We start from the raw sequence: 26,817 nt of genomic DNA, 5'->3' as shown, positions 1-26,817 counted from the left end.
ATGGGGGAAGAGGAAGGGGCAGATCTCAGATTCGGAAACAGCTAATTTGGAAGCAGATGCTGTGTGACTGAGCTTCAGAGTGATTTGCGTGTTAATTTGAGCAATAAACCTGAGTTAACTACTGCCGAAGTCGTCTCGCTTCTGTGGGAGAGACCCAACCAGTACATGTGACTTGCCTTGGGACCTTGCCATGGAGAGCAGTGAAGAATTCTAATGGTTTGTTTGCTTGCTTGCTTGCTTGTTTGTTTGATTAAGTGGGAAGAATTTAGCTGTGATGGTGAAGGCTCAAAGCCTGCACCTTGAAATAGTCTGAAACTTGCCACACCAATCTCTGAGTGGTGAGAGACTCTAAGGAGGCAGGGAAAGCACAAGCGACTTCTTTAGACATCATGGTACTTAACTAGCCAACCGTTACTTCACCAAAGGAACTGGTCTGGCAGGCTTCCTCTCACACATTCTACACTCATGTAGAGTGGTGCATGCTCTAGTTATCTCCCGCTTGGACTACTGCAATGCACTCTACGTGGGGCTGCCTTTGAAGGTGACTCGGAAACTGCAATTAATCCAGAATGCAGCAACTAGACTGGTGACTGGGAGTGGCAGCCAGGATCATATAACATGGTTCCTGAGGGGCCTGCATTGGCTCTCACTACATTTCCAAGCACACTTCAAAGTGTTGGTGCTGACCTTTAAAGCCCTAAATCAGGCATCCCCGAACTTCAGCCCTCCAGATGTTTTGGACTACAATTCCCATCTTCCCCGACCACTGGTCCTGTTAGCTAGGGATCATGGGAGCTGTAGGCCAAAACATCTGGAGGGCCGCAGTTTGGAGATGCCTGCCCTAAATGGCCTCGGTCCTGAATACCTGAAGGAGCGTCTCTACCCCCAGCACTGAGGGCCTTCTGGCGGTTCCCTCCCTGCGAGAAGTGAGGTTACAGGGAACTAGCCTTCTCAGTAGTAGCGCCTGGCTTGTGGAATGCCCTCCTATCAGATGTCAAGGAAATAAGCAACTATCCTACTTTTAAAAGACATCTGAAGGCAGCCCTGATTAGGGAAGTTTTTAATGTTTAATGCTGTATTGTGTTTTCAATATTCGATTGGGAGCCGCCCAGAGTGGCTGGGGAAACCCAGCCAGATGGGTGGGGTATAAATAATAAATTGTTGTTGTTTGTTGTTATTATTATTACTCACAGATGCAAGGTCACGAGTTCATCCAGACTGACCCCCCCCTCAAACTCTTAAGTTGAGGCACAAGAGCTATTATGCAGACTGAAACAGTAGTACTGTGGTCTAAAACCTCCGAGCCTCTTGGGCTTACCGATCAGAAGGTTGGCGGTTCGAATCTGTGTGACAGGGTGAGCTCCCGTTGCTCTGTCCAAGCTCCTGCCAACCTAGCATTTCGAAAGCATACCAATGTGAGTAGATAAATAGCTACCACTGTGGCAGGAACGTAAATGGCATTTCCGTGCACTCTGGCACTCGTCGTGGTGTCCTGTCATGCCAGAAGCGGTTTAGTCATGCTGGCCACATGATCCAGAAAGCTGTCTGTCGACAAACGCTGGCTCCCTCGGCCTGAAGTGAGATAAGTGCCGGCGTACCCAATAGTCAAGTTTGACTCGACTTAACCATCCAGGGGTCCTTTCCCTTTAGCTTAACCCATGCAAATAATATTTCAAGTTCTAGGAGCCAGCAAAGAAACAGCATGTCTGTTCCTCCCCTCCCCCCCCCTTTTTAAAAAATCTAGGAGCCAGCAGTTATTTGCATCTTTCCCCCCAGTGCTAAGTGGTCCATGGAGGGATCCTTTGCTAGGCACAAAGCGGAGGAAAGAAAAGCAGACTGGGCCTCCATTTAGCAAGGTTGGCAGGTCATTTCAGGTGGTTGTCGCCAAGATTAACTGCCCATCCTTTACATCAAAGAGAACAAAGGTGAGAAAACATTTCCATCTGGTACCCACAATGCTTTGACTCCATCAATAATCATTCCAAAGGGGTTCTGTTGCAAGAAACATTCATCTTTTAAGGTGCCACAGACTCTTTGGGCTTCTCCACAAAACCTGTTTTATTCATTCTGATTTGCTCTCACAAGACCTACACAATGGTTAGCTCTTTACTGTCAGGTGTTTCTTGAGGATTTGTTGTTTACAGGGTGGTTATATGTCAATGAGCATTCATCCTGATTGGCTTGTGGGTTGTTTACACATCTTTCTGCTTATTTATTCATTCACCCCACACTTTTAAATCACTTTCCTAGCTGCAAAAAGCCCAGAATTTGTTGCAACAGAATGCTTAAATTTACTTCAGTTGTGCAACCCTAAAGTTTTGTTATGCATTTGAATTCCTCACGCAAAATATTGGCTGTCTGGAGGCACTCAGTGTTAGTTTTGCTGCAGAAGGCGAACCCAACTACCCTTCCAGAATTCCAGGAGCGGAAAGTCCTGCTAATTCTTAGGATGCCACATTTATCTTTGTTGCTTTCAGTGCCACAATTGAACAGATTTATTGTGACATCATGGACTACAGCCCATGTCAGATGGCACACAGACTGTTTTCTCAGGGTTGCAATATTTCAAAAAGTAAAAACCAAGACACCCCGAAAGTTGTGTGTGTGTGTGTGTGTGTGTGTGTTCTTGGGAGAAAAGCAATGACAAACCTAGACAACATCTTAAAAAGCAGAGACATCACCTTGCCAACAAAGGTCTGTATAGTTAAAGCTATAGTTTTCCCAGTAATGATGTATGGAAGTGAGAGCTGGACCATAAAGAAGGCTGATCGCCAAAGAATTGATGCTTTTGAATTATGATGCTGGAGGAGACTCTTGAGAGTCCCATGGACTGCAAGAAGATCAAACCTATCCATTCTGAAGGAAATCAGCCCCGAGTGCTCACTGGAAGGACAGATCCTGAAGCTGAGGCTAGAATACTTTGGCCACCTCATGAGAAGAGAAGACTCCCTGGAAAAGACCCTGATGTTGGGAAAGATTGAGGGCACAAGGAAAAGGGGACGACAGAGGACGAGATGGTTGGACAGTGTTCTCGAAGCTACAAACATGAGTTTGACCAAACTGTGGGAGGCAGTGGAAGACAGGAGTGCCTGGCGTGCTATGGTTCATGGGGATAGATAGATAGATAGATAGATAGAGAGAGAGAGAGAGAGAGAGAGAGAGAGAGAGAGAGAGAGAGAGAGAGATGATAGATAGATAGATATTGATATATATTGTGACACACACACACACACACCAAAAAAAAAAAAAAACCAGTGATTTTTCTATTGACTTGTCAAAGATCCAGGACAAAGCGCCGCCTTTCGGAAATCCCCCCTGGACATAAATTCCACCTTCGAAATCCCGTTAATGTCCGGGAAAATCCGGACCTATGGCAGCCCTATGTTATCCTAAACAGACAGGAGGAGAAAGTGGAATGAAAATCATCAGACCACAATGGCACGGAATGCAAGAGGTGCATGAACGTCTGTGATATTTATATGCAAAGCATATATGTATACAAGATAAACACAGCGAGGATTCTCAACATCAGTGGTTTGGTGATAACACAATCATCTTAGGTTTGCTATGATAATTCAACATCGGTAGGAGGGGATAAATCCATGGTTTTGATTGGAATCTTAATGGATTCAAGATTCCTGTTCAACAGTTTCATACTGAGTGCCCTCTTTTGAAGGTTTTTGTGTGCTTGCTTTAGGTTGGTAATTTCAGGGTCAGCAGCAGAGATTCAACAACAAGAGCACTTTGGAGGGTTTTAGAAATGAAGAAAGCATTTGGGCTTCAGTCCTATGCCCACTTACCTGGGAGTAAGTCCCATGAACTCAATGGGACATACTCATGAGTAGCTGTGCATAGATTGCACTGTGAGTGTGTCAAAAAATGTCCTTTTATGATGATTCTACTACTACTACTACTACTACTAATAATAATAATAATAATAATAATAATAATAATAATAATACCTCGCCCATTTGGCTGGGTTTCCCCAGCTACTCTGGGAAGCTTCCAGCACATATCACTGTAAAACATTTCAAATGGGTAGCTGCTATCTCTGATGCATTTTTTTAAATAAAAAAAATAGTTGCTTGAGTTGTTGTTCCCATATTTTGAAGAGCAAAAAAAGGACACATTTGCTGACTTCTACTTTTAACCAAGGATCAATATGATGACTCTACCCATGAAAAAGAGGGTGTGTTCTGGAAAAAGAGGACGTATGGCAACCCCAATTGTGACATTTGTCAGGTGGACATTGCATATCCTATCACTTCCGTCATGGATATTAGAAGTAAAAAAAATAGATTGTTATTCCAGAAATCATTGGCCCAGGACTCAAAGCACTTTCACACATGCAATATGTGCTGAACACATGAGGCTAACCCCTCCCCTAGTCACTCTCAGGTGAATAAGTGCAGTAAATCCACTGAAAAGGACAAGAGTTGAGGTGATGTGAGTGGATATGGAAGTTCTATCAATGGCATTTGATCTGTGATTATCCCTTCAACAGAGAATTCGTCCCTTGACCTTGCAGTGAATTGATGTGCATGTGTGAACTCGCCCTGACATAGCTGCCAGAGTTGCCAGCTATTCAAGAAAACCCACCCAAACTGGCGTGCTCCAGAGTTGCCAAGCTTAACAGCTGCTCTTCTGGAATCTACATCATGATGTCTCTTTGGAAGAAGATGTGCTCAAGGTCTATGGCTCCCTGATCCCTGAGCCTTATGGTGAGGCTGAGCTATTAACCTAATGTCACATTTTAATTTCATCTGATGCTGCTGCTTCAAGTCCAATCAGAGTTCAAAGCCGGGACATGTTTGCTTGGGCTCAGGAGCCCAAGAAAGATTTATGAGAGGTGTGCATTGTTATGGCATCTGGCTGACAACCCTTTTGTTAGGTGAATTGCGGTTAATAGCTGGGGACAATCGGGTTAATGCTTCACCTGGGAGAATTGCATTAAGAGGTGGAGTCCTATCAGCTGGGGATCTCTCAGTAGTGTCTTGAAGAAGACAGGCAAAGGAGCAAGGAGAAAGTGACAGTTCAAAGGAGAGACTGGGAGACAAGGAAGGGCAAGATTTTGACTGGAGTCAGTGCTGGGGTCTAGCACTGGAGCCAGTTGTCTGCAAATCTGAAGCAGAACTGATAGCAGCTGACCACATTCTCTGCTTAGAAGAGTCTCCTTGCCCCATTGTGTGTGTGCATAGCTACAAAGTGTTTATCACAAAGGCAAGACTCCATCACTTTCTAGAATGCTTCAACCATGGGCAAGAGACCTTAGAGAGCGGGGCCCCTGCCCATCAGAGGTGGTGAGTGTGTGACAATATTTCACTTTCTTTCTGGAAATGAAAAGCACCATTCACATCCACCATGAAGGGGCTCTCTGGAGAACTTTAGAGCTTGATCTAACAGCTGGCCAAGTTTGCTCATCTGCCAGGAGAGAAGTGAGCAGATACTTATGGGTAGGTAGGTGAGGACAGGAGTGAAAGCAAGCGGGGCAATCTGTTCCTTTGTTAAAGTTTGCTTATTTATTATATTTCTGAAAATATTTAGAACCCGCTGTTCAGAGCAGTTTACAACAGTTATACATAAAGTGTGTGTGTGTGTGTGTGTGTGTGTGTGCTTTAATCCAAGTTCCAGCCCTAGCCAGCTCCACTCCCATGACCAGAAGAGAGGCAGCAGCAGGAGGGCTTCCTTCCCCCAGAACAGGCATAGGCAAGCTTGGCCCTCCAGATGTTTTGGGACTACATACAATTCCCATCATCCCTGATCAATGGTCCTGTTAGCTAGGGATCATGGGAGCTGTAGTCCGAAAACATCTGGAGGGCCGAGTTTGCCTATGCCTGCCCTACCGTAGAAGCAGCCAGGCTGCCTGCAGCTGCACCCACGTCCTTGTAAGGAGCAATATCTAAATAATAATAATAAAGCGAAGCACAATAAGAAGAGTTGTGTGTGCATTCTTACTTGCCTGCATAAGCCTGGCAGAATGGGGGGGGGGATCAGCAGGCATTTAAAAGTTGAAACAGAAGGCACCTGCTGAATATCTATTGGCAGAGTATTTCACAAGCGGAGCCAATAAGACTAAAGCAGGGGTAGGCAACCTAAGATCTGGGGGCTGGATGCGGCCCAATCGCCTTCTCAATCCAGCCCACGGACAGTCCAGAAAGTTAATTATGAGGGAGACAGACACATCTCACTAAGGAAGCCGCCACCAATAAATCCTAGGTCAGCACCGTATGTCCCACATGCAATAAAAGTGCATCTTCATAACCCACTGCCAAAAAAAAAAGACCCTACCTGCCCCCCCCAAAAATACCAGGTAAATGGTGATTAATAGAATGACAGTGCTGCAATTGTGTGCAAAAAAAAAAATCCGCTAAAGAACAATAACATGCCTGACTTTTGGACATAAGAAAAATGATGGAAACTCGCAGTGGAAAATGCGGGATAACAACCACATGACGTTGATTTTTTTTTATATTATTATTTATTTATTACAGTGGAACCTCGGTTTATGAACACCTCGGTTTACGAATTTTCGGTTTACGAACGCCGCGGACCCATCTGGAACGGATTAATTCACTTTCCATTACTTTCAATGGGAAAGTTCGCTTCAGTTTATGAATGCTTCAGTTTATGAACAGACTTCCGGAACCAATTACACCCATGCTTCGGGTTAAGTACGCTTCAGGTTGAGCACTCCGCGGACCCGTCTGGAACAGATTAATCCACTTTCCATCACTTTCAATGGGAAAGTTCGCTTCAGGTTAAGTACGCTTGAGGTTAAGTACGGACTTCCAGAACCAATTACACTCATACTTCAGGTTAAGTATGCTTCAGGTTGAGTACTCTGCGGCCCCGTCTGGAACGGATTAATCCACTTTCCATTACTTTCAATGGGAAAGTTCGCTTCAGTTTATGAACGCTTCAGTTTATGAACAGACTTCCAGAACCAATTGTGTTCATAAACCGAGGTACCACTGTATATTGTTTATTATTGATTTATGAATCACTTTCTATACAACCATCTCAATGTGATGTACAATAAAAACAATTAAATACAATAAGGACCTTTAAAACAAAGCTAAAACCATTCCGAATCGACCGTCATGACAAAGACCCATTTCTCCAGCTAGGAAAGCCTGTCAGAACAAAAACGTATCCAATTGTTTCAGAAAGTGCAGATAGCGCGCTCCTGTCATAGCTCAACAGGAAGGCTTTCCACAGAACTGGGATAGGTCACGGCAGAGCAGGCTTCTGAGTTCCATGGAACTTGCAGGAGACGCTCTCCCACGGACGTAACTTTCCAACAAATTTTGTGAAAACGAATAAGCACCATTGCTCAATATACACTCCAGCTGGAAGTGATCTTAGTCTCTGAGAATCTGAGTTAGCTGGGTCACACTTCTAGGAGCACAGCTGACTCCACTTTATCAAGCTTGAAAATGTTAAATTAGCCCAGGCATCCCCAAACTTCGGCCCTCCAGATGTTTTGGACTACAATTCCCATCACCCCTGACCACTGGTCCTGCTAGATAGGGATCATGGGAGTTGTAGTCCAAAACATCTGGAGGGCCGCAGTTTGGGGATGCCTGAATTAGCCAAACATTGCAAGCACACCAAAAGTCTCCAGTGTTCTCCCACCCAAAGCTAGGTGTAGCGGGATAGAGAAGGATAGATCACAAAATTGCAGAGTTGGAAGGTACCCAGGGGCCATCTAGTCTAACCCTTGCAAAGTAGGAAATCACAGATAAGTGATCAGCTGGTCCTTTCCCAACAGTTACTATTCCCTGCTGGAGGTCATCCAAAGGTCTGGGTTATGCTGTCACCAGTCCCAAGGAAGCCCCCCAAATTTGAGCTTTCCTTCTCCTTGCTGTCTTTTGCCAGCTGGACTTTGGCTTCTGACCAAGTGACCTGTTGATTTGCTGCCAAACATTAACTCAGCAACCACCCCTTTGCTCCCAGAAGTGCACGCTTCCTGGGCTTAGGACAGCTTGTGGAAGCATTCCCTTGGAACTGTTTCACTGGGCATCTTCATCAGCACAGCTCGCTTTGCTCATGTAGTCACCCTGCTCGCCCCACAACTATATGCAAGGAGGATTTCACGAGATCTGAGGCACCTTAGTGAGCGTGTTCTCCATTTCCCTGCAGGCAATCGTCATGATGTTCTTCATCACTATCAAAAGGAAAGGATTCCTTCTGACATTGGGCTTGGCAGGCTTCCTCATCCTGAGCTATACTCTGTACAGGAGGGTGTTCAAGGTAAGGGGGGGGGGGAGAACGTAAGTTGCAAGTTCATATTTTTTGTATTTTGTATTTTTTCTTTTTTCTGTTTTTTTCTTTTTGTGTTTTGTAATCCTTGTATGCCTTTTGTGTGTGAAAATCTTCAATAAATACATATTTTTTTAAAAAAAAGTAAAGATTGTATAGTTATCTCCATCGCCCCCATTTTGGAGAGCCTGGCCAACCTCCCAGATAAGGCCAAACCTAAAGGCCCTACTATTAGGAAAGGAGCAAAAGTTAACTCGGACGGTAGCCAGATTCTGCACGCAGATCTGCAGGACCAGTCCCCCCCCCCCCAAGAACAAGACAGCCATTGGAATAACAAACTCGGTATTGGACTGTGGGAAGTAGTTCCTTCGCTCGGGTTCGAAACTGAGAACTTTGAGCAGCACAGGGGAAAGGCCAGCTGGACCCTCCCTCTGGAAACATAGCCCCTTCAAACTCATAGACTCTTATATCCACCCCGAATGACAACTCCCATAGCCTTGTAAAGCATTTTTATTTTTAATAGCTGGTTGTTGTTGTTGTTGTTTAGTCGTTTAGTCGTGTCCGACTCTTCGTGACCTCATGGACCAGAGCATGCCAGGCACTCCTGTCTTCCACTACCTCCCGCAGTTTGGTCAAACTCATGTTCGTAGCTTCGAGAACACTGTCCAACCATCTCGTCCTCTGTCGTCCCCTTCTCCTAGTGCCCTCCATCTTTCCCAACATCAGGGTCTTTTCCAGGGAGTCTTCTCTTCTCATGAGGTGGCCAAAGTATTGGAGCCTCAGCTTCACGATCTGTCCTTCCAGTGAGCACTCATAATAGCTGGTATATAACCGTAATAAAGCTTGATTGATTGATTGATAGTTATCTCCTTGACATCTGTTGGGAGGGTATTCCACAGGGAGAGCACCACTGCGAAAAGGCCCTCTGCCTGGTTCCCTGTAACTTCACTTCTCACCGTGAGGGAACTGCCAGAAGGCCCTCGGAGCTGGACCTCAGTGTCCGGGCTGAATGATGGGGGTGGAGACGCTCCTTCAAGTATACTAGGCTGAGGCCATTTAGGGCTTTAGAGGTCAGCACCAACACTTTGAATTATGCTTGGAAACGTACTGGGAGCCAATGTAGGTCTTTCAGGACCGGTGTTATATTGTCTCAGCGGCTACTCAGTCACCAGACTGGCTGCCGCATTCTGGATTAGTTGTAGTTTCTGAGTCGCCTTCAAAGGTAGCCCCACATAGAGTGCATTGCAGTAGTCCAAGCGGGAGATAACCAGAACATGCACCACTCTGGTGAGACAGTCCGCGGGCAGGTAGGGTCTCAGCCTGCATACCAGGTGGAGCTGGTAGACAGCTGCCCTGGATACAGAGCTGACCTGCGCCTCCATGGACAGCTGTGAGTCCAAAATGGCTCCTGACTGCACCTGGTCATTCAGGGGCACAATTACCCCAGGGAGTCACCTGTTCAGCCCCCAACCTCACAAGCGGTAGAGCTGGAAAGAGCTTCTCCTTGCTGCTGGTTGGAGGGGAGGGGAGATGGACCAAGGGTCTTATTTGGAATCTGTCATCTTTGTATGAAGGGCACTTTGAGAGAGACAGACAGACAGACAGACAGACAGACAGAGACAGAGAGATACTCAGCAAATCTGAATTCTGTTTCCTTATTTTCAGGGGTTCTTGTGGCTTCTCTAGAGTAACGATGCTCCGCATGCTTGTCTTTCAGCAGTTTTTATTTAGTGCAGGCTATTTACAGTTAGCTGGGTATGTACAACATGTCTGCTCAGTCCGACGCAGAATCCGGCACGGGACCGCCCCTGGACCTCCTCCAGCATAAGAGTCTCGGGACAGCAAATCTCTTTCCCCTCCTTCTCCTGTGTAATTCCGGAACCGGAGGAAAAAAGAGTCTACGCTCCATGTTTTCCTTCTCCACCCTTCCCCCCCCTCTCTCTTCCTCCCTCCTGTGTAGCAGGGGCTCTCCCATGCTGCCAGAGCCCTGGCCCTCTCTCCCCATTTCCTGACTGGACTCCTGAGCTTCCTCGCTGCTATCGCTGCTTGGGGAGGAGCTGCTTCTGATGAGGGGAGGAGGATCCCTATATTCTCTTCCCCTTACACTTATCATTTGTCTTCTCTTGTTTCTCTTTCAAGATCACTCTCGTTGGAGATCACAACAGACTCATGAAGGAACCAGGGGATTTTCTAGGAGCTTTGGAAAGAAATGAAGACTTTTGCCTTAGATTCATGGGGAATAGGATTTGTCAGACAGAGACTGCAGCCCAGTGCAGGACTAGGGTGCAACGGTGGAAAAAAGAGCAGGAGGTGAAGGAAATCCTTACAAAACTGGACCAGTTGATGCCCAGCGTCACTTTCACAGATATAATGACCACCACAAGTGCCAGGAACAGCAAGGCCACCATATTAAACCAAAAGGGTTCTTACTGCGTTGGAGACCCCTTGATGGTTCGGCTAGATTTGTACAACTACTTGGGGGAGAGAAAGAAGTACGGAGGAGACTTCTTACGAGTGAGGATCTACTCTTCAAGCCTTGGGGCTGGAGCTTCGGGGCACATCACAGACTATAGGAATGGGACATACCTAGTCAATTTCACTTTATTTTGGGAGGGTGATGTCAAAGTGTCCATCTTGCTCATCCACCCCAGCGAAGGAGTTTCTGCACTGTGGGCTGCGAGGAAGAGAGGCTACGACAAAATAGATTTCAGGGGCAAGTTTCTGAATGGGACCTCACTCGTCTACACCAAATGTGGTTTTGTCATAGAGACAAACGCGGAACTGTGCGAGTATCTGGATGAACGAGACCAAGAAGCCTTCTACTGTGTGAAACCAAAGAATGTGCCCTGTGAAGCATTTGTTCTCCTGACATCTGACAACAATCCCATCACCTACCTCACATCCTTGGAGCAGAGCCTTTTTAGGAGGTGCTTGCAATTCCATATCAGACCTATAGCTTAGACAGCAATGCACTGCTTGTGAGTGTGGGAAGATTTATTAGAACTAATTTGGCAACTGAATATAAATATTGGTGGGAACGGGGCAGGTGGGTCCCTTTTGTGAGGACCTTGGAGAGGTCTGGGAATCACAGAGGTAGAAGTCCAAACAAAACTGGGAGAGAAACCTTGAAGCTTTATCACAGGTCAGTACATGAGTCATTCACACCATTCATTTCTCTCTCTTTGGGTTAAAGCAGAGGGAACTCTGTGGCCCTCCAGATGTTGTTGGACTCCAACTCCCATCAGTCCCAGCTACCATGACCAATGGGATGATGGGAATTGGAGCCCACCAACATCTGGAGAGCTACAGTTTCTCTTCCCCACACCTGGGTTAAAAGGCAAAGGTAAAGGACACCTGACAGTTAAGTCCAGTCGCAGATGGCTCTGGGGTTGTGGCGCTCATCTCGCTTTACAGGCCGAGGGAGCCAACATTTGTCTGCAGACAGTTTTTCCGGGTCATGTGGCCAGCATGACAAACCAGAGCAGTGCACGGAAACGGCGTTTACCTTCCCATCGGAGCGGTATTTATTTATTTACTTGCACTCTTTTTTTGGCGTACTTTCAAACTGCTAGGTTGGCAGGAGCTGAGACTGAGCAACGGGAGCTCACCCCGTTGCAGGGATTCAAACCGCCAACCTTCTGATTGGCAAGCCCAAGAGGCTCAGTGGTTTAGACCACAGTGCCACCCGCGTCCCTTCACACCTGGGTTAGGTAAAGGTAAAGGGACCCCTGACCATTAGGTCCAGTCGTGACCGACTCTGGGGTTGCGCGCTCATCTCGCATTATTGGCCAAGGGAGCCGGAGTATAGCTTCCAGGTCATGTGGCCAGCATGACAAAGCCACTTCTGGCAAACCAGAGCAGCACACGGAAAGGCCGTTTACCTTCCCGCTGTAGCGGTTCCTATTTATCTACTTGCATTTTGACATGCTTTCAAACTGCTAGGTTGGCAGGAGCTGGGACCAAGCAACGGGAGTTCACCCCGTCACAGGGATTCGAACCGCCGACCTTCTGATCAGCAAGCCCTAGGCTCTGTGGTTTAACCACAGCGCCACCTGGGTTAGAGACCCTCAAATATAGTGTGGAACAGAATCATTTCCAGAAAAGAAACTATACAACATTTGGGATCTGCCAGGGCCAATCTGGCTTTCAACAATTGCAAAATGCTACAAGTTCACCAAGGAGTCCTTTTGCTGTTTAAAACCCCCTTCCCCATAAATTTGCTTGCAATTATTTCATTCTTATGCAAGTACCCTTGCCATATTTCCTGCAGCAGTCTTCTCCGGAAGATGGTCTTGTTTCATTCTTATACCTAGCAATTGGTACCCAGTGCTGACCCAAGATGCTTTGCTGCCTGATGTATAAGACAAGGCCATCCCCTCTCCCTCCATAACCTGCAGAAGCCAACCAGACTGGCCCTTGAATGGTGGCAAGGACACTTTTTGCCAGCATGATCCCAACACATGCGAGACACAAAGTTAAAGGGACCCCTGACCATTAGGTCCAGTCATGATCGACTCTGGGGTTGTGGTGCTCATCTCGCTCTATTGGCCAAGGGAGCCGGCGTACAGCTTCCAGGTCATGTGGCCAGCATAACTAAGTTGCTTCTGGCGAACCAGAGCAGCACACAGAAACGTCGTTTACCTTCCCGCCAGAGCTATTTATCTACTTGCACTTTGACGTGCTTTCGAACTGCTAGGTTGGCAGGAGCTGGGACCGAGCAATGGGAGCTCACCCCGTCGCGGGGATTCAAACCGCCAACCTTCTGATCAGCAAGCCCTAGGCTCCGTGGTTTAACCCACAGTGCCACCACACACATGTAGAGAAGGTCAAATAGAGGCAAAGAAGTGTTGTTCAGTTTAACATAAAGGTACAGCAACTTGGGCTGTCAGTGGAACTTTTGCGATCAATGTTCCTACCATCTGCCAAGGCTATAATAAAAATAGGTTGTGGGATATTGAACGCCAGGGACTAACAGTAGCAGCAGAGAAAATCTGTTCCCCTCTTCACTTTAATCTTTCTTGGGCACATGAAATTAACCACAATTATCTTGAGTTCTTGCGTAACCCCCAAGAAAGAAGGCCATTTTCGCTGGCCAGGTTCAACTCAAATCCATCAAATCTCCTTTGGAGAAGGTTCTCGGGCATGGTGGAAGGAGAAAGGATTTGCCCATGTGAAGACCACCTGGTGGAAACCCTTACACATATGGTTCCTAAATGTAAACTATATGCTGATCTCCACCAGCAATTCCTAGACCAACTCTGCATGCCCAAATGGAAACCAGAGTTGGAGGTCATATATTTTCTATTACTGGGGAATGATCAGGAGCTCACCAAGTTAGTCGCTAAATATCTCTATTTGGTTTTCTGTTGTCGAAACACATTGCAGACGTCTGATCTCCCTGGAGACCTAGAGATGTGACGATCAACTGCTTTGCCTCTTTTCTTTTGGCTAATGTTTTGTGCCACTGGGGAGGTGGTAAATCTGTATTGATTTGTTATGGATGTTTGTATGTGATGCCAATAAAAGGTTTGATGATGATGATGAAGCATATTTCCTATGCACTCATTTGCCATTCTCTTCTGTCTTTGAAGGGACAACATCGGGATCGAGATACCACAGAGTTTTGGGGAGATTCGTGTCCTATCCTGTAATAGTAAGTTGTCTTTTTAACCAATACGGGTTTCTTTGATAAATGGTGCATGGCTTAGCACAGGCATCCCCAAACTTCGGCCCTCCAGATGTTTTGGACTACAATTCCCATCTTCCTCGACCAGTGGTCCTGTTAGCTAGGGATCATGGGAGTTGTAGGCCAAAACATCTGGAGGGCCGCAGTTTGGGGATGGCTGGCTTAGCACCAGCTGTAGTGACACTTTGTCACCAGATCTGATGTAAACTCGCCCCATTCCTCAGAACTATTTCTTTCAAGCATGCTAGACACTTTTGGAAAGACTGCCACTCAGTGGGAGAGCATCGGCTTTGCATGCAGAAGGTCCCAGGTTCAATTTGTGCTTCATGACTAGATAGAACCAGGGAAAACTCCAGTATGAAATTCTGGAAAGCTGCTACCAGCTAGTGTAGGCAATAAGTACGTAGATGGACCAATAGTCTGACTCGGAAGACTCTGGGCTGTATTTAGTGCTAGTATTACATACTCAGAGCAGACCCATTGAAGTCCTATCTGCATCTAAAAAGAACAAGGCTTTGGAGGAGACAAAAGAGGGAAATCCACAAGAGTCCCTAATCTAAGCAGTATCTCGGAACTCAGTATCTCACATAGTTCTTCAATGATATTGAAGGGTCCTGTCCTTTTGAACTCAAAGTGCCAGGGGCACACTGATGGGGACCATATTCCAAAGATGCTTAAATCCCACACAAGGAAACTGAAGCTCCAGAAACCCAGCTCTCTCCATGTTCATCCCCAAATATCCCTCATCTGTTTCTGTTAGGAAGTGCGACGATGATGGCAAGAGACAAATGCAGGGTCGGGATGAGTTTGCCCGTTCCCAGCGGCTATGCCTTGCAGGAGGTTTGGCACCCACACTTTTGCTCCGTATCTGATTTTAGCACTCTGGATCGAATCCAGGAATGCCTGAAGAAGAAGAAGATTTATCTCATGGGGGATTCAACGTTAAGGCAATGGATCTATTACCTTACTGAAAAGGTGGCAAGTACGTTCTCCTGGTGTGCGGGTTGCCTTCAGATTTGCTCTGAACACCCTTCACTTTTGGCTTCAGTTTCGCATCCCATTCCCATTCGCATACACATTGGTTGCAGCTGATGATTTACTGCATGTAATTAATGGATAGCTCCGTTAATTAGCGCATGATAACACCACGGTGGCAGGTTTTATCCCTGTATGGGACAACTGCATTTTCCTGCATTGCAGAAGGTTGGACTAGAATTCAGGCATGGCCAAACTTGGCCCTCCAGCTGTTCTGGGACTACAATTCCCACCATCCCTGACCACTGGTCCTGTTAGCTAGGGATGATGGGAGTTGTAGTCTCGAAAAAGCTGGAGGGCCAAGTTTGGCCATGCCTGGACTAGATGATTCTCAGGGTCCCTTCCAACTCTACAATTCTATGAAGTTGTGGCCAACTTTTAAACCCAGGTATTGCTATCTGCCTCTTCCTTGCCAGCCACAAGGGTAGTGTAGACTCCCTCCCTATGGACTTGATCTGCGGAGTCCAGAGCCCACATGCTCTTTCTCTGGTACACATTAAACACAAACTTAGCTACAATGAAAGAAGAAACCTAAAAGTGCTCTCCCCATTGAGGACCCAAGACTGCCATTAAAAGTTGGGTCCACATCAATGCTACCAAGTGACACCACTTTTCAAAGAGTAGGATGCCTGATTCCCCTTTTTAGGTACAAGAGCTGGTTGACTCCCTTTCCCCCTTTTCAAACTCTTTTCCTTTTATTGTTTGCTAGCATTGAAGTTCTTTGATCGCGACAGTGATGAACTATTCAAAACGCACGTAGCTTTGGATCTGGAGAGGAGCACTTTCATTCAGTGGAAAAGACACGGGAACCCCTTTGTGTCTAGGAAACTTTTCTCCGTAAAGGACGGCAATTACATCACCAATGAAATTGACAGGCTGGCTGGGGACAAAGACACGGTCATTGCCATCACTCTGGGCCAGCACTTCCGCCCTTTCCCTATGGATCTTTTTGTGAGGAGGCTGCTTAACATCCGGCGAGCCATCCACCACCTACTTCTGAGGAGCCCAGAAACAAGAGTCATCATCAGGACAGAGAACACCCGGGAGATGGACACAGACATGGAGCGGTTGGGTGATGTCAATGGCTACCCCCAAAACCTTGCCGTAATGGACATCTTCCTAGGTCTCAATGTCGGTTTCATAGATGCCTGGGACATGAACATTGCTTACGCCATTTATGATGTCCATCCACCTGACCATGTGATCTGGAACCAAATCATTATGTTTTTAACATACATCTGTTAGTTTAGGGAAGAGAGGGTTGGAGACAGAGACAGTACAAAGTTCCAGTCTATCAGGAAACTTAATGAGGATGGGGGTGGGCGGTCACACTGATTTATATCCCTAAGTCCTCTTGACATTTGATCACTTGGAGAGCGAATATCAGTTCAGGTCTGGGTGTGGAGAAGTCAGTCAAACTTAGTAAGCACTTAGGTCCAAGGATGGGTTGGTACCCCAAACATCCTCTGTCTACCCCCACCCACAACAACAACAAAATCCCACAATGTTCACAGATTCATCCCATGTCTGGAACAGAAATAAATCCAGTGAAGGCAATTGCTATTTGCTGTTGTGTGGCAATGTCCCTCCCACCCGTGAAATAAGACACAAGACACAGATGATCGATTTTAAGTGGGCGAATAAGGCCACAACTTTATTGGTTACGGATGTTGAACAGTATTGGCTTAGGCATTGGAACCTAACCAACTATATCTGACACCAACCTGTGTGTTGGAGTCTGGGATAAATTAACCACCAGTAAGGAGCCCCGTGATGTACATCTACCGGAAACCCTCCTGTGGCCACCGTTGGGGCGTGCCTTACGGCCCTGACCTCTCCAGGCTCCGGACCAAGCTCTGCCCCCGGAAACCTTTAACGGAATATTTCTCCATTTGCTGGGCAGGTGATGACGCAACCTGCCCCCCTCTTCTTTTTATGCAAATTTACAATGCCTACCGCCAAACCAAAGTTGTGACAAATTGCTACGAGGTAGGCGAAAAAACCATCATGGCTAGCCCACGTGGGAAAAGTCCTACCCGGCCCCTGGCCAACCAGGCGACCGACCGAAGTCCATAGCAGCGTCAGCCTAACCTAAAGGGTGGGTGGGCGGGTGAACTGAATGTGCTGGCGAGCGGGAGCAAAGAGGCCGAGTTCCCGCCTCCGGGCTGTTTAAAAGGGGACAAGCCCCGCCCCCGGCTGTCCTAATTGGTCGGCTTGGGGCTAACAGAGGCGGGATCGGCCCATCGCGAGGGGGCTGAGATCTCAGCCCCCATTGCAAGAGTTGGTCGGGGCCTGCCTACAACGCCACCTCCGTCGCAGGCGCGGAAGTGGGTTTGCTTCTGAGCAACTGACCACTGGCCTTGCTGCATGGGACTAATGGAAGTTGCAGTACAGCAACATCTGCTAAGGCACTAGGTTTGAGGATGGCTGCCTGGAGCAGGGGGGGGGCACTCACCCTCAGGATTATGGGTGCCTGCCAATGCAACGCGGTCGTGTCACATCACACACATGACTGCACATAGTGCGTGTGACATCACACGCACCATATGCAGGTGTGTCTGTGTGTGTGATGTTGCATGCACGCATTTTGGTGGCAGTGGGTTCTCTTCCTCCTCCTCTCTGCAGCCAGCAAGGCACCCTTTTCCACAGGGAGGGGCTCTGGCGTCCAGGCCCACTCCCTCAGAAAAAGGTGCTTCACTGGCTGGCTGCAGAGGACGGGGCTGAACTACTTCTCTCTCAGAGGCAGCATCGCTGCCGCCTGCCAGCTTTTCTCACTAAGTTTGTGGGTCCCCAGCACCCACAATTATATTTTTGTGGGTGCCCAAACACCCACGGCCCCCTGGAGTTGGCTCCTATGGAGAAGTGTTTAACTTGCAGCAGGTGCATAACTCACTGAGAAAGCATCTGTTAACACATGACATGATTAGCCCCACAGAACAATTGCACTATAAATATTTTTCCAAAGTGCTTTGAACTTGCCTTATCATCATCATCATCATCATCATCATCATCATTTATTATTCGTACCCCGCCCATCTGGCTGGGTTTCCTCAGCCACTCTGGGCAGCTTCCAACAATGATAAAAAATACAGTCATACCCTGGTTTAAGTACGCCTTGGTTTGAGTATTTTCAGTTTAAGTATTAATCCACTTTCCATTACTTTCAGTGGGAAAGTTCGCTTCAGGTTAAGTACGCTTCAGTTTAAAAACTCCATGGACCGTCTGGAACGGATTAATCCACTTTCCATTACTTTCAGTGGGAAAGTTCGCTTCAGGCTAAGTACGCTTCAGTTTAAAAACTCCATGGACCGTCTGGAACGGATTAATCCACTTTCCATTACTTTCAGTGGGAAAGTTCGCTTCAGGCTAAGTACGCTTCAGGTTAAGTACAGACTTCCGGAACCAATTGTGTTTGTAAACCGAGGTACCACTGTATATCAAGAGAGCTCAAATCACGAACCCCACTTCACAACAAAAGAAGGGAAATGAAGCCAGTGAAAAAAGGTGTTAGCAGAGGATGCTAATCATCTTGTGCAGCTGCACTACAAGGTGCCAATTTCTAGGCAGATACCAAAACGTGAGATTCCCTGGCATTGCCCAACCTTGTATTTTTTTTTTTTTTTTTTTTTAAATTTTAAAATAGACTTTATTAGAAAATTTTAAAAGATGTACAGACACCAAAAAAAAAAAAAAAATTTAAAGTAACTTAATAACATAAAATAACTTGGCAACTTAAATACTATAGTATATCAAGTAATATAAATAACATAACTACATATTTAAGCCACCCAACGTAACTTAATCAACATAAGTAAACAAATCAAGGTTGGTCTAAATAAATTAAATCCATCAGACTACAAATAATATACAAAATCAACTTAGGCAAACCTATCATAATATAACATAACATAACATAGCATAACATAACATAACATAACATAACATAACATAATAATATAACATAACATAACATAACGAAAAAGGAAAGAAAAAAAAAGGAAAAGGAAAAAAGAAAAAAGAAAGAAAAAAAAAAAGAAGGAAAATTAGCCCCAGCTTAGATCTTAACACATGGGCCTATCTCCATCAAATCCATTCATTTTAAATTAAAATTGGCTTCCAATCGCCAACATATCGCTTCTCTTGCTATTATTTCCCTTTTTAGTTTGCTTTCCCTCTTGTTAAATCCAACTAAGTTTTTCCTACATGTTTTCTCTATTCCAGACAAATCACTAGCTCTGTTTTGATATTTTCTTTTTTGAAAAACTCTTCTACGTATCTCCATTCTGTTATTATTCTCTGTTTTGGTATATTCCTAATTGCCGCCGTCATTCTTGCTAAGTTCATAAACTCTACTACTTTAATTTGCCACTCTTGGATTGTTGGCGTTTCTGTTCCTTTCCATTTCTGAGCTAGTACTAATCTCGCCGCGGCACACGCATATAAGAAAATATTAATTCTATCTTTAGGTATACTTTCTGGGATTAAACTTAATAGAAAATATTCAGGTTTCTTTTCAAACGTAATTTTTATCATTTTCTTCATTTTTTCATATATCTCACTCCAGAATTTATATATTTTCTTACATTCCCACCAACAGTGAAAATACGTACCAGTTTTTTCCTGGCACTTCCAGCATTCTTTTGTTTCTGTCTTATAGATTTTAGCTAGCCTTTCTGGCGTCAGGTGCCATCTATATACGAGCTTCATCATATTTTCTTTAATTCCTGAACACGCTGTAAATCTCATTGTCGATCTCCACAATTTATCCCATTGCACTTTATAGATTGGTCTTCCTACATCCTGAGCCCATTTTATCATTACAGATTTTATCTCCTCATCTTTTAATTCCCACTCTAATAAAAATTTATACATCTTAGACAGTGGTTTAGCCGTATTATCAATCAAAATTTCCTGTAATTTAGATTTGCCCTCATTGAATCCTATTTCTTTATGTTTTTTAAATAAGCTTTGTATTTGTAAATAATGTAGCCAACTTGTACAATGATGTTTAATTTCTTCATATGGCTTTAATATAAGTTGATCCCCTTCTTTTACTGTTAATTCCTGGTAGGTTGGCCATTTTCTATTTTTACCTCGGCCACTCATCGTTGTCATTTCTAATGGTGACGCCCACCAGGGCGTCTTTGCTTCTAATAGGTTTTTATATTCCTCCCAGATTTTAAATACCGATTTTTTAATTATATGATCTATAAAACTTTTATCTTTTCCTTTGTTTTCTTGCAATAGGTACGCGTGCCATCCTTTATTATTCCTAAACCCTTCCAATTCCAAGAGTTCACAATTTTCTAGTACTATCCATTCCCTCATCCAGCAAAAACATGCGGAGGCATAATATAGTCTGAGATCCGGGACCCCCCAGCCACCTCTCTCCTTGCTGTCTGTTAATAATTTATATTGTATTCTCGCTTTTTTCCCTAGCCAGATGAACTTGCTTAGGTCTTTTCTCCACGAATCAAAAATTTCTTTCTTTCCTATGATAGGTAACATTTGAAACAAAAACAGGATCTTCGGCAACACTGACATTTTGATCACTGCTATCCTTCCTGATAGGGACAAGTTTAATTCTTTCCAACGGTCCAAATCTTTTTTAATCTCCCTCCATACTCTAAGATAATTGTTCTCATACAAATTTATATTATTGGGGGTAACAACAATTCCTAAATATCTAATTTTATTAACTATTTCCCAATTTGTAATCTTCTCCAAATCCATTATTTCTTTCTTCCCTATATTTTTGACTATCATCTTGGTCTTTCCCATATTAACTCTAAAGCCTGACACTTCCCCATATTTTTGCAATTTCTCCTTTAAATTAATTATCGAATCCAATGGTTCTTCCAACATTAAGATCACGTCGTCAGCAAAGGCTTTAATTTTATAAATATTCTTCCCCAATGTTATCCCCTTGATGTTTTTGTCTCCTTGGATGTCTTTTAACAGAAATTCAATTGACAAAATGAATAACAAAGGAGATAAAGGGCATCCCTGACGGGTACCCTTTTGGATTTCAAATTCTTCCATTATTTCTCCATTTAATATCAATCTTGCCTTCTGTTCGCTGTAAATTGCGTTTATCCCCTCTATAAATTTGCCCCCTATTCCAATTTTCCCCAATGATTTTTTCATAAATTCCCATGTCAAGTTATCGAAGGCTTTTTCGGCATCCAAGAAGATAAAAGCTGCTTTTTTGCTAGGCATCCAATCTAGATATTCAATTAAATCTAGGAAAATTCTCATATTATTTGACATTTTTCTCCCTGGTAAAAAGCCTTGTTGGTCATGCCCAATGATCCTGTTTAGTATCTTTTTTAATCTTCCGGCTAGGATATCACTGAAGATTTTATAGTCGACATTAAGTAGAGAGATCGGCCTGAAGGATCCCACCTGGTCGTTCTCTCCCTCCTTCTTTGGTATTAATGTTATAAATGTTTCTCGCCATGATTTTGGAAACACTCCCTTTTCTAAAATTTCGTTCACTAACAATTGGTACACACCACCTATCTCCTCCCAAAACAATTTATAATGCCGGCTTGATAGACCATCTATTCCGGGTGACTTACCCAATTTCAATCTATTAACAGCCTCATACATTTCTTGTCTTGATATCGGTTTGTTAAGTAACTCCTTTTCTTCTTCATTAATTTGACCTATATCACATTTGGTAAAATAGTTTCCCAATTTTTCTCCATCAATATTATCTTTTTTATACAGATTTTTATAGAATTTGACAAAACATTTCTGTATATCCTCTCTATTATTCAACCTTTTCCCTTTATCTACTATACTTGTAATCATTCTTTCACTCTGCCTCTTATGTATCTGCCATGCTAGAAGCCTTCCTGCTTTCCCCCCATGTTCGAATGTCTTCTGTTTCATCCATTTTATTTTGTTCTCAATTTCGTGGCTCGTCAATGTGGATAATTTATTTTGTAGGAGTCTAATCTGCATTACCAAATTCCTATCGTCTGGTTTTTTAGCTAACTCCTTTTCCTTCTCCTCCATTTCTCTCCTAACATCTTCCATATTTTTCTCTCTCTCTCTTTTAACCCTATTTTTTTGTTGAAGATATATGCCCCGAATAAATATTGCCCAACCTTGTAGCAGAGGTGAATTCATTTCTAAAGTTAGATTTTCTAGAGCTCAAGACTCCTTGGAATTCCGAAGATGGGGATGGTGGTGGAAAATATGCAGAGGTCTTCATTTTGGAATTTACTTTTACAGCCTGCATCTGTACTAGAATTGTTTTTGGATGTTTTAACTGTTTAGTCCAGGGGTCAGCAAACTTTTTCAGCAGGGGGCCGGTCCACTGTCCCTCAGACTTTGGGGGGGGTGGACTATTTATTTTGGGGGGGGATGAACAAATTCCTATGCCCCACAAATAACCCAGAGATGCATTTTAAATAAAAGCACACATTCTACTAATGTAAAAACACCAGGCAGGCCCCACAAATAACCCAGAGATGCATTTTAAATAAAAGCACACATTCTACTCATGTAAAAACACGCTGATTCACGGACCATCTGCGGGCCAGATTTAGAAGGCGATTGGGCCGCATCCGGCCCCTGGGCCTTAGTTTGCCTACCCATGGTTCAGTCGCTTGGGCTCCCTTGGGAGGAAAAATGGGATATAAATTTAAAAGAATTATAATACTGCAGAGCTGAGCCCTACCATTGGAAAGCAATAGTGCTCCTGAGTCAAATGTCAGATCTTTAAATAAGAAACAACCCAATGGTTAACTTTCTAGCATGTTAGAATTGTGAATTGTTTTGGAATTGTATTGAGGGACAAGGTTGTGCTGAGTATAGACAGCTGTTGGAATTAAATGGGGCAAGTAAAACTGCAAAGAAATTTCTGTTGCTCAAAGAAATACTATAAAAACAAGGGACAAGTGAACTGAAGTCCTTTTCTTTTTCCCCTTTCCCTTTAGTACCAAGTAAGTGATGCTTTTACACAGGCTTGCCTGGTTCCTATAAAAATCCATAGAGTAAAAGAGGGAAATGTTCATCTTAGGCTGGATCTACACATACCTGTTTAGCGTTATTAGAACAATATTAGATACGTTGTTCTAAAACGTCACAGGGCATACTTGTAAATTAAAGGATTTTTAAAACCTTTTTTTGTTCAAAATGCTGTCTCACTACAGCTGGTTTCTGGTCGCTCGGCAGCACCCTTTGTGTCTCATTTTAATAACGCATTGTGAACATTCAAAGTAGGGAGTCATGTGTCCATATGCGTTATCAAAACCATTCCTTAACCTTTCCTTAAAGTTAAGAACCATATGTGTAGATCTGCCCTCAGAAATATGTGTTGAAGGAAAAGAAAACATGAGTTTATAAGCAGAAGCTGAGCACTTTACCCTTCTACACCTCTGCAGGAAGCCAAGTTCTGCAAGGCTTAGACCAGGCGTCGGCAAGGTTTTCCGGCCATGGGCCAGATCGTTCCCACAGACATCATCTGTGGGCCGGATGGGCGCAGCACGATGCCGGAAATGGCATCTGCGCATGTCCGCAGTGCCGAAAATTGCTGCTGCGCCTCCACAGATGTCAGAAATCGTGCCAGAAATTCATAGATTTTAGTACAGTATGTGGTTTTGATCAAAACCAGGAAGAACAGCCATTTGATGCTGTTTGCATGCAACAGCAGAAGTTAGCTTTTGTTAAATGAATACTTGCTTGAAGCACACCTTTAGCTGAAAGGTATTCAGACTTGGCAGAGCACAAGAAAGCTTATGTTTATTAAGGGAAGTACATTCTGAATAGGAAAGAGCTCTCTAGTCCTAGATAACTAGGAGAAACAAAGGAGCCATGCTTGCTCCTTTGTCCTCGGAAGATAGATCCAAGATTACCTCTCATCTCAAGGTCCAGAGGAAGTGTGAGCAGAGAGGAGGAGGGAATTGAGAACAGGATGCCACCTGAGATGTATCGGCCTAAACTTCAAAGGATGGAGAGAAGTCAGCATAGAGATAAAAGGACAGGGAGGCTCTGGGAGTCTGGAGGTCTCTTTCTCTATCCATCTAAACCCCATGGAAACCCCACTCAGCAAGTTGAGTGCAGCAAAACCTACCAACAGATGCAACCGTCTACTCAGCTGTTTTTGTTCTTATTGTTTACCAGGGAGCAAGATGCCACCAAGCCAGAAGTGCAGAGTCGGGATGAGCTCCACATTCCCCATTGGCTTCGTGTGGAAGGACCAGTGGCACCCCGTCTTTTGCAGAATGTCCAGCATGGGGACTGCGGATGAGATTAACACTTGCTTGGAAAAGAAGCGGGTTTATTTCATGGGAGACTCAACGGTGCGGCAATGGCTAGAGCATCTGGAAAACACTGTGAATAGTAGGTTCCCTGCAAAGCTGGCAGAGCATCCACCACCATTTGCTCAGACACAGATTCGATGTTGCCGCTTGCTGTTACTCAGGATCCTTCCCAGCAACAGCTCCTGTCAGCATGCAGATGCTGTCTCTCACAAATACAGTATTGGTTTTCTGTTCTCCATTTTTATTTATTGCATTTATCTTCCACCTTTTTCCTCCAAGGGGCTCAAGGAGGCATGCACGGTTCTTCCCCTCCTCATTTAATCCCCCACAACCACCATGAGGTAGGTTAGACTGAGGAGGTAGTGAATGGCCTGTCACCTAGGGAGCTTCATGGCCAAATGGGAGGATTTGAACCCTGGTCTCCCAGGTCCTAGTCTGACACTCTAACCCAGGCTTCTTCAACCTCGGCCCTCCAGATGTTTTAAGACTACGATTACCATCATCCCTGACCACTGGTCCTGCTAGCTAGGGATCATGGGAGTTGTAGGCCAAAAACATCTGGAGGGCCGAGGTTGAGGAAGCCTGCTCTAACCAGTACACTACCACGTGCTCTTTGAGGAAACCGGTCCTACAGATTTTGGGCTGCTTCTTTGCGATTGCTTGTCACAGAGTTTGTTCATGCCTGGAAAGAACAATGGCCAGACTTGCGAGTCAATGGGACCTAGGCAGGGGAGAATTCCCCAGCTAATGAGAAATCCAGGCTGGACGCAAATATAGGCTTAGATAATCCTTATAACCTTACAGTGGGGACAAATTAACACTTAACAGATTTTCCAAGGTGGTTTAAGCCTCTGTAGAATTGAATGGTTGTTCCCGAAGGTCCAGTACCCCCGTTTTTTGAATGCTGAGGGTAATGATGTAAGGGTGCTCTGAAATCACCCATCATGCAAGAGCAGAGTGAGTCATTTTGTGGAAAGGCAAGACTAGTGGAAACACATTTTGGAATTATGTTCAATTTAAGGAGTTCAGGTGAGATTTAACATTCGCTCCAAAGGAAAGCAATTATGTCTCATGGGAAATCTCACATAGATGGCGAGTAGTTCGTTCCTCACTAAGCGAAAAGGCAGCAAAAATTTGTAGGGAACCTTAGCTCCTTTACATGTCGCTGAACTATAATTCCCATCATCCCCCAGAAGACATAGTCAATAGCCAGGAATGATGGAAGTTGTAGTTCAGAAACATCTGGAGGATCGAAGGTTTCTCACACCCAACATAACAAGGCAGTCTAGGTAGTTAGTGTTGGCTCACTGGTCTTTCTGGTAGCCGAGATACTTTCCATGAGGCCTTCACCTCACCAACCACAGCCATCTGCCTCAAGCATCCATCTGCTGTTAACCCGGGGGTGGCTACTCTGTGGCCTTCCAGATGTTAGACTACAATTCCCATCATCCTTGGCTACTGTCCATACTGAATAGGGCTTCTGGGAGTTGAAAGTCCAGCATTAATCCTTACAGCTATTTTTTCGTTATCAAAAGTTTTGGCACATGAGAACAGGTCTCCATGGCAAAATGGCACCCACTTACCTGTGGTAATCGGTTGTGCATATGTCTTTAACTCCCTAGTATCAACTTGCACTGATCCTGTGTCTTTATTTTGTTGCTAGCCCTAAAACCTTTTGACACCTATGGGACTGGGAAGCTCCGGAATCTGCTTTCTGTAGACACGGCAAGGAACATCCAAGTCCAATGGAAAAAACATGGCCACCCCATCATTACAGTCCACGAATATACCACGAAAGACCACAGCTATGTCGCTAGAGAGATTGACAATGTGGCAGGCGACGGAGACACGGTGGTTGTCGTCTCCCTGGGGCAGCACTTCCGTCCCTTCCCCATCAAGCTCTTCATTCAAAGGATGATCAACATCCGGGGAGCCATCCAGCACCTTCTCCTGAGGAGCCCAGATACAAAGGTCATCATCAAAGCAGAGAACACCCGGGAGATAGACATTGACCAGGAGCGATTTAGTGACTTCCACGGCTATGCCCAATACCTTGCACTAAAGGACATTTTTCAGGATCTAAAAGTGGGTTTTGTCAATGCCTGGGACATGACGGTTGCCTACGGCACAAGCAACGTCCACCCACCAGCTCATGTGGTTGTGAATCAAATTAATATGCTTCTAACTTACGTCTGTTAAAACTTACATCTGAAAAATATCAACAATTAAAAACTTCCCTTCTAAGAATCAAATAGTTGCTTATCTGATCGACATCTGATGGGTGGGCGCCACAACTAAGGAGGTGAATAGATTCGTCATATTGAAGTCCTTGGGCACGGCTAAAAATTGTCCCCTTGGATTCTGACCTAAGTGCCTATACCAGATGCCCACACCAAGGTGCCTGCAAACTTTAAGCCTGAAATCATCAAGCTGGAAAGACAAGTGATATGTCACATGCAGAGGGGGAGACACAGTAAACAGCATCTTGCCTTGGACTGTGACTCCAATGCCACTCAGGCTGAATCCTGCTACCAGCCCCCAAACGTACACACACACACA

At 44.8% G+C, this 26,817-nt stretch overlaps 1 protein-coding gene across 6 annotated transcripts; it reads left to right on the top strand.

Annotated features, from left to right (window-relative positions):
- Window positions 1–17: 17 nt before the first annotated feature.
- On the top strand, window positions 18–26,551 carry LOC118097327 (NXPE family member 4). 6 transcript variants are annotated; one of them, XM_060268611.1, is made up of 8 exons: window positions 18–216; window positions 4,505–4,721; window positions 6,492–6,815; window positions 8,143–8,253; window positions 10,402–11,189; window positions 13,854–13,915; window positions 14,709–14,930; window positions 15,693–16,956. In XM_060268611.1, exons 4-8 carry the CDS (start codon window positions 8,152–8,154, stop codon window positions 16,226–16,228), a joined length of 1,710 nt encoding a protein of 569 aa, XP_060124594.1. In that variant the 5' UTR covers window positions 18–216; window positions 4,505–4,721; window positions 6,492–6,815; window positions 8,143–8,151; the 3' UTR covers window positions 16,229–16,956. The 6 variants fall into 6 exon arrangements, with proteins under 6 accessions (XP_060124594.1, XP_034995963.1, XP_034995962.1 ...); XM_035140072.2 differs by lacking the exons at window positions 4,505–4,721; window positions 6,492–6,815; window positions 14,709–14,930; window positions 15,693–16,956 and adding exons at window positions 24,119–24,337; window positions 25,922–26,551; XM_035140071.2 differs by lacking the exons at window positions 4,505–4,721; window positions 6,492–6,815.
- The last annotated feature ends 266 nt before the right edge of the window (window positions 26,552–26,817 follow it).

This window comes from Zootoca vivipara, chromosome 15 (genome assembly GCF_963506605.1).
Source record: "Zootoca vivipara chromosome 15, rZooViv1.1, whole genome shotgun sequence".
Lineage (NCBI taxonomy): Eukaryota > Metazoa > Chordata > Lepidosauria > Squamata > Lacertidae > Zootoca > Zootoca vivipara.
This window is presented reverse-complemented; position numbering and strand designations above follow the sequence as displayed.

Bases quoted from the DNA above. Each gene is read 5' to 3' on its own strand.
- LOC118097327 (XM_035140071.2), top strand. The intron at 8,254-10,401 runs GTAAGGGGGGGG...TTCTCTTTCAAG, and splicing joins TGTACAGGAGGGTGTTCAAG to ATCACTCTCGTTGGAGATCA. The intron at 13,916-14,708 runs GTAAGTTGTCTT...TGTTTCTGTTAG, and splicing joins TCGTGTCCTATCCTGTAATA to GAAGTGCGACGATGATGGCA.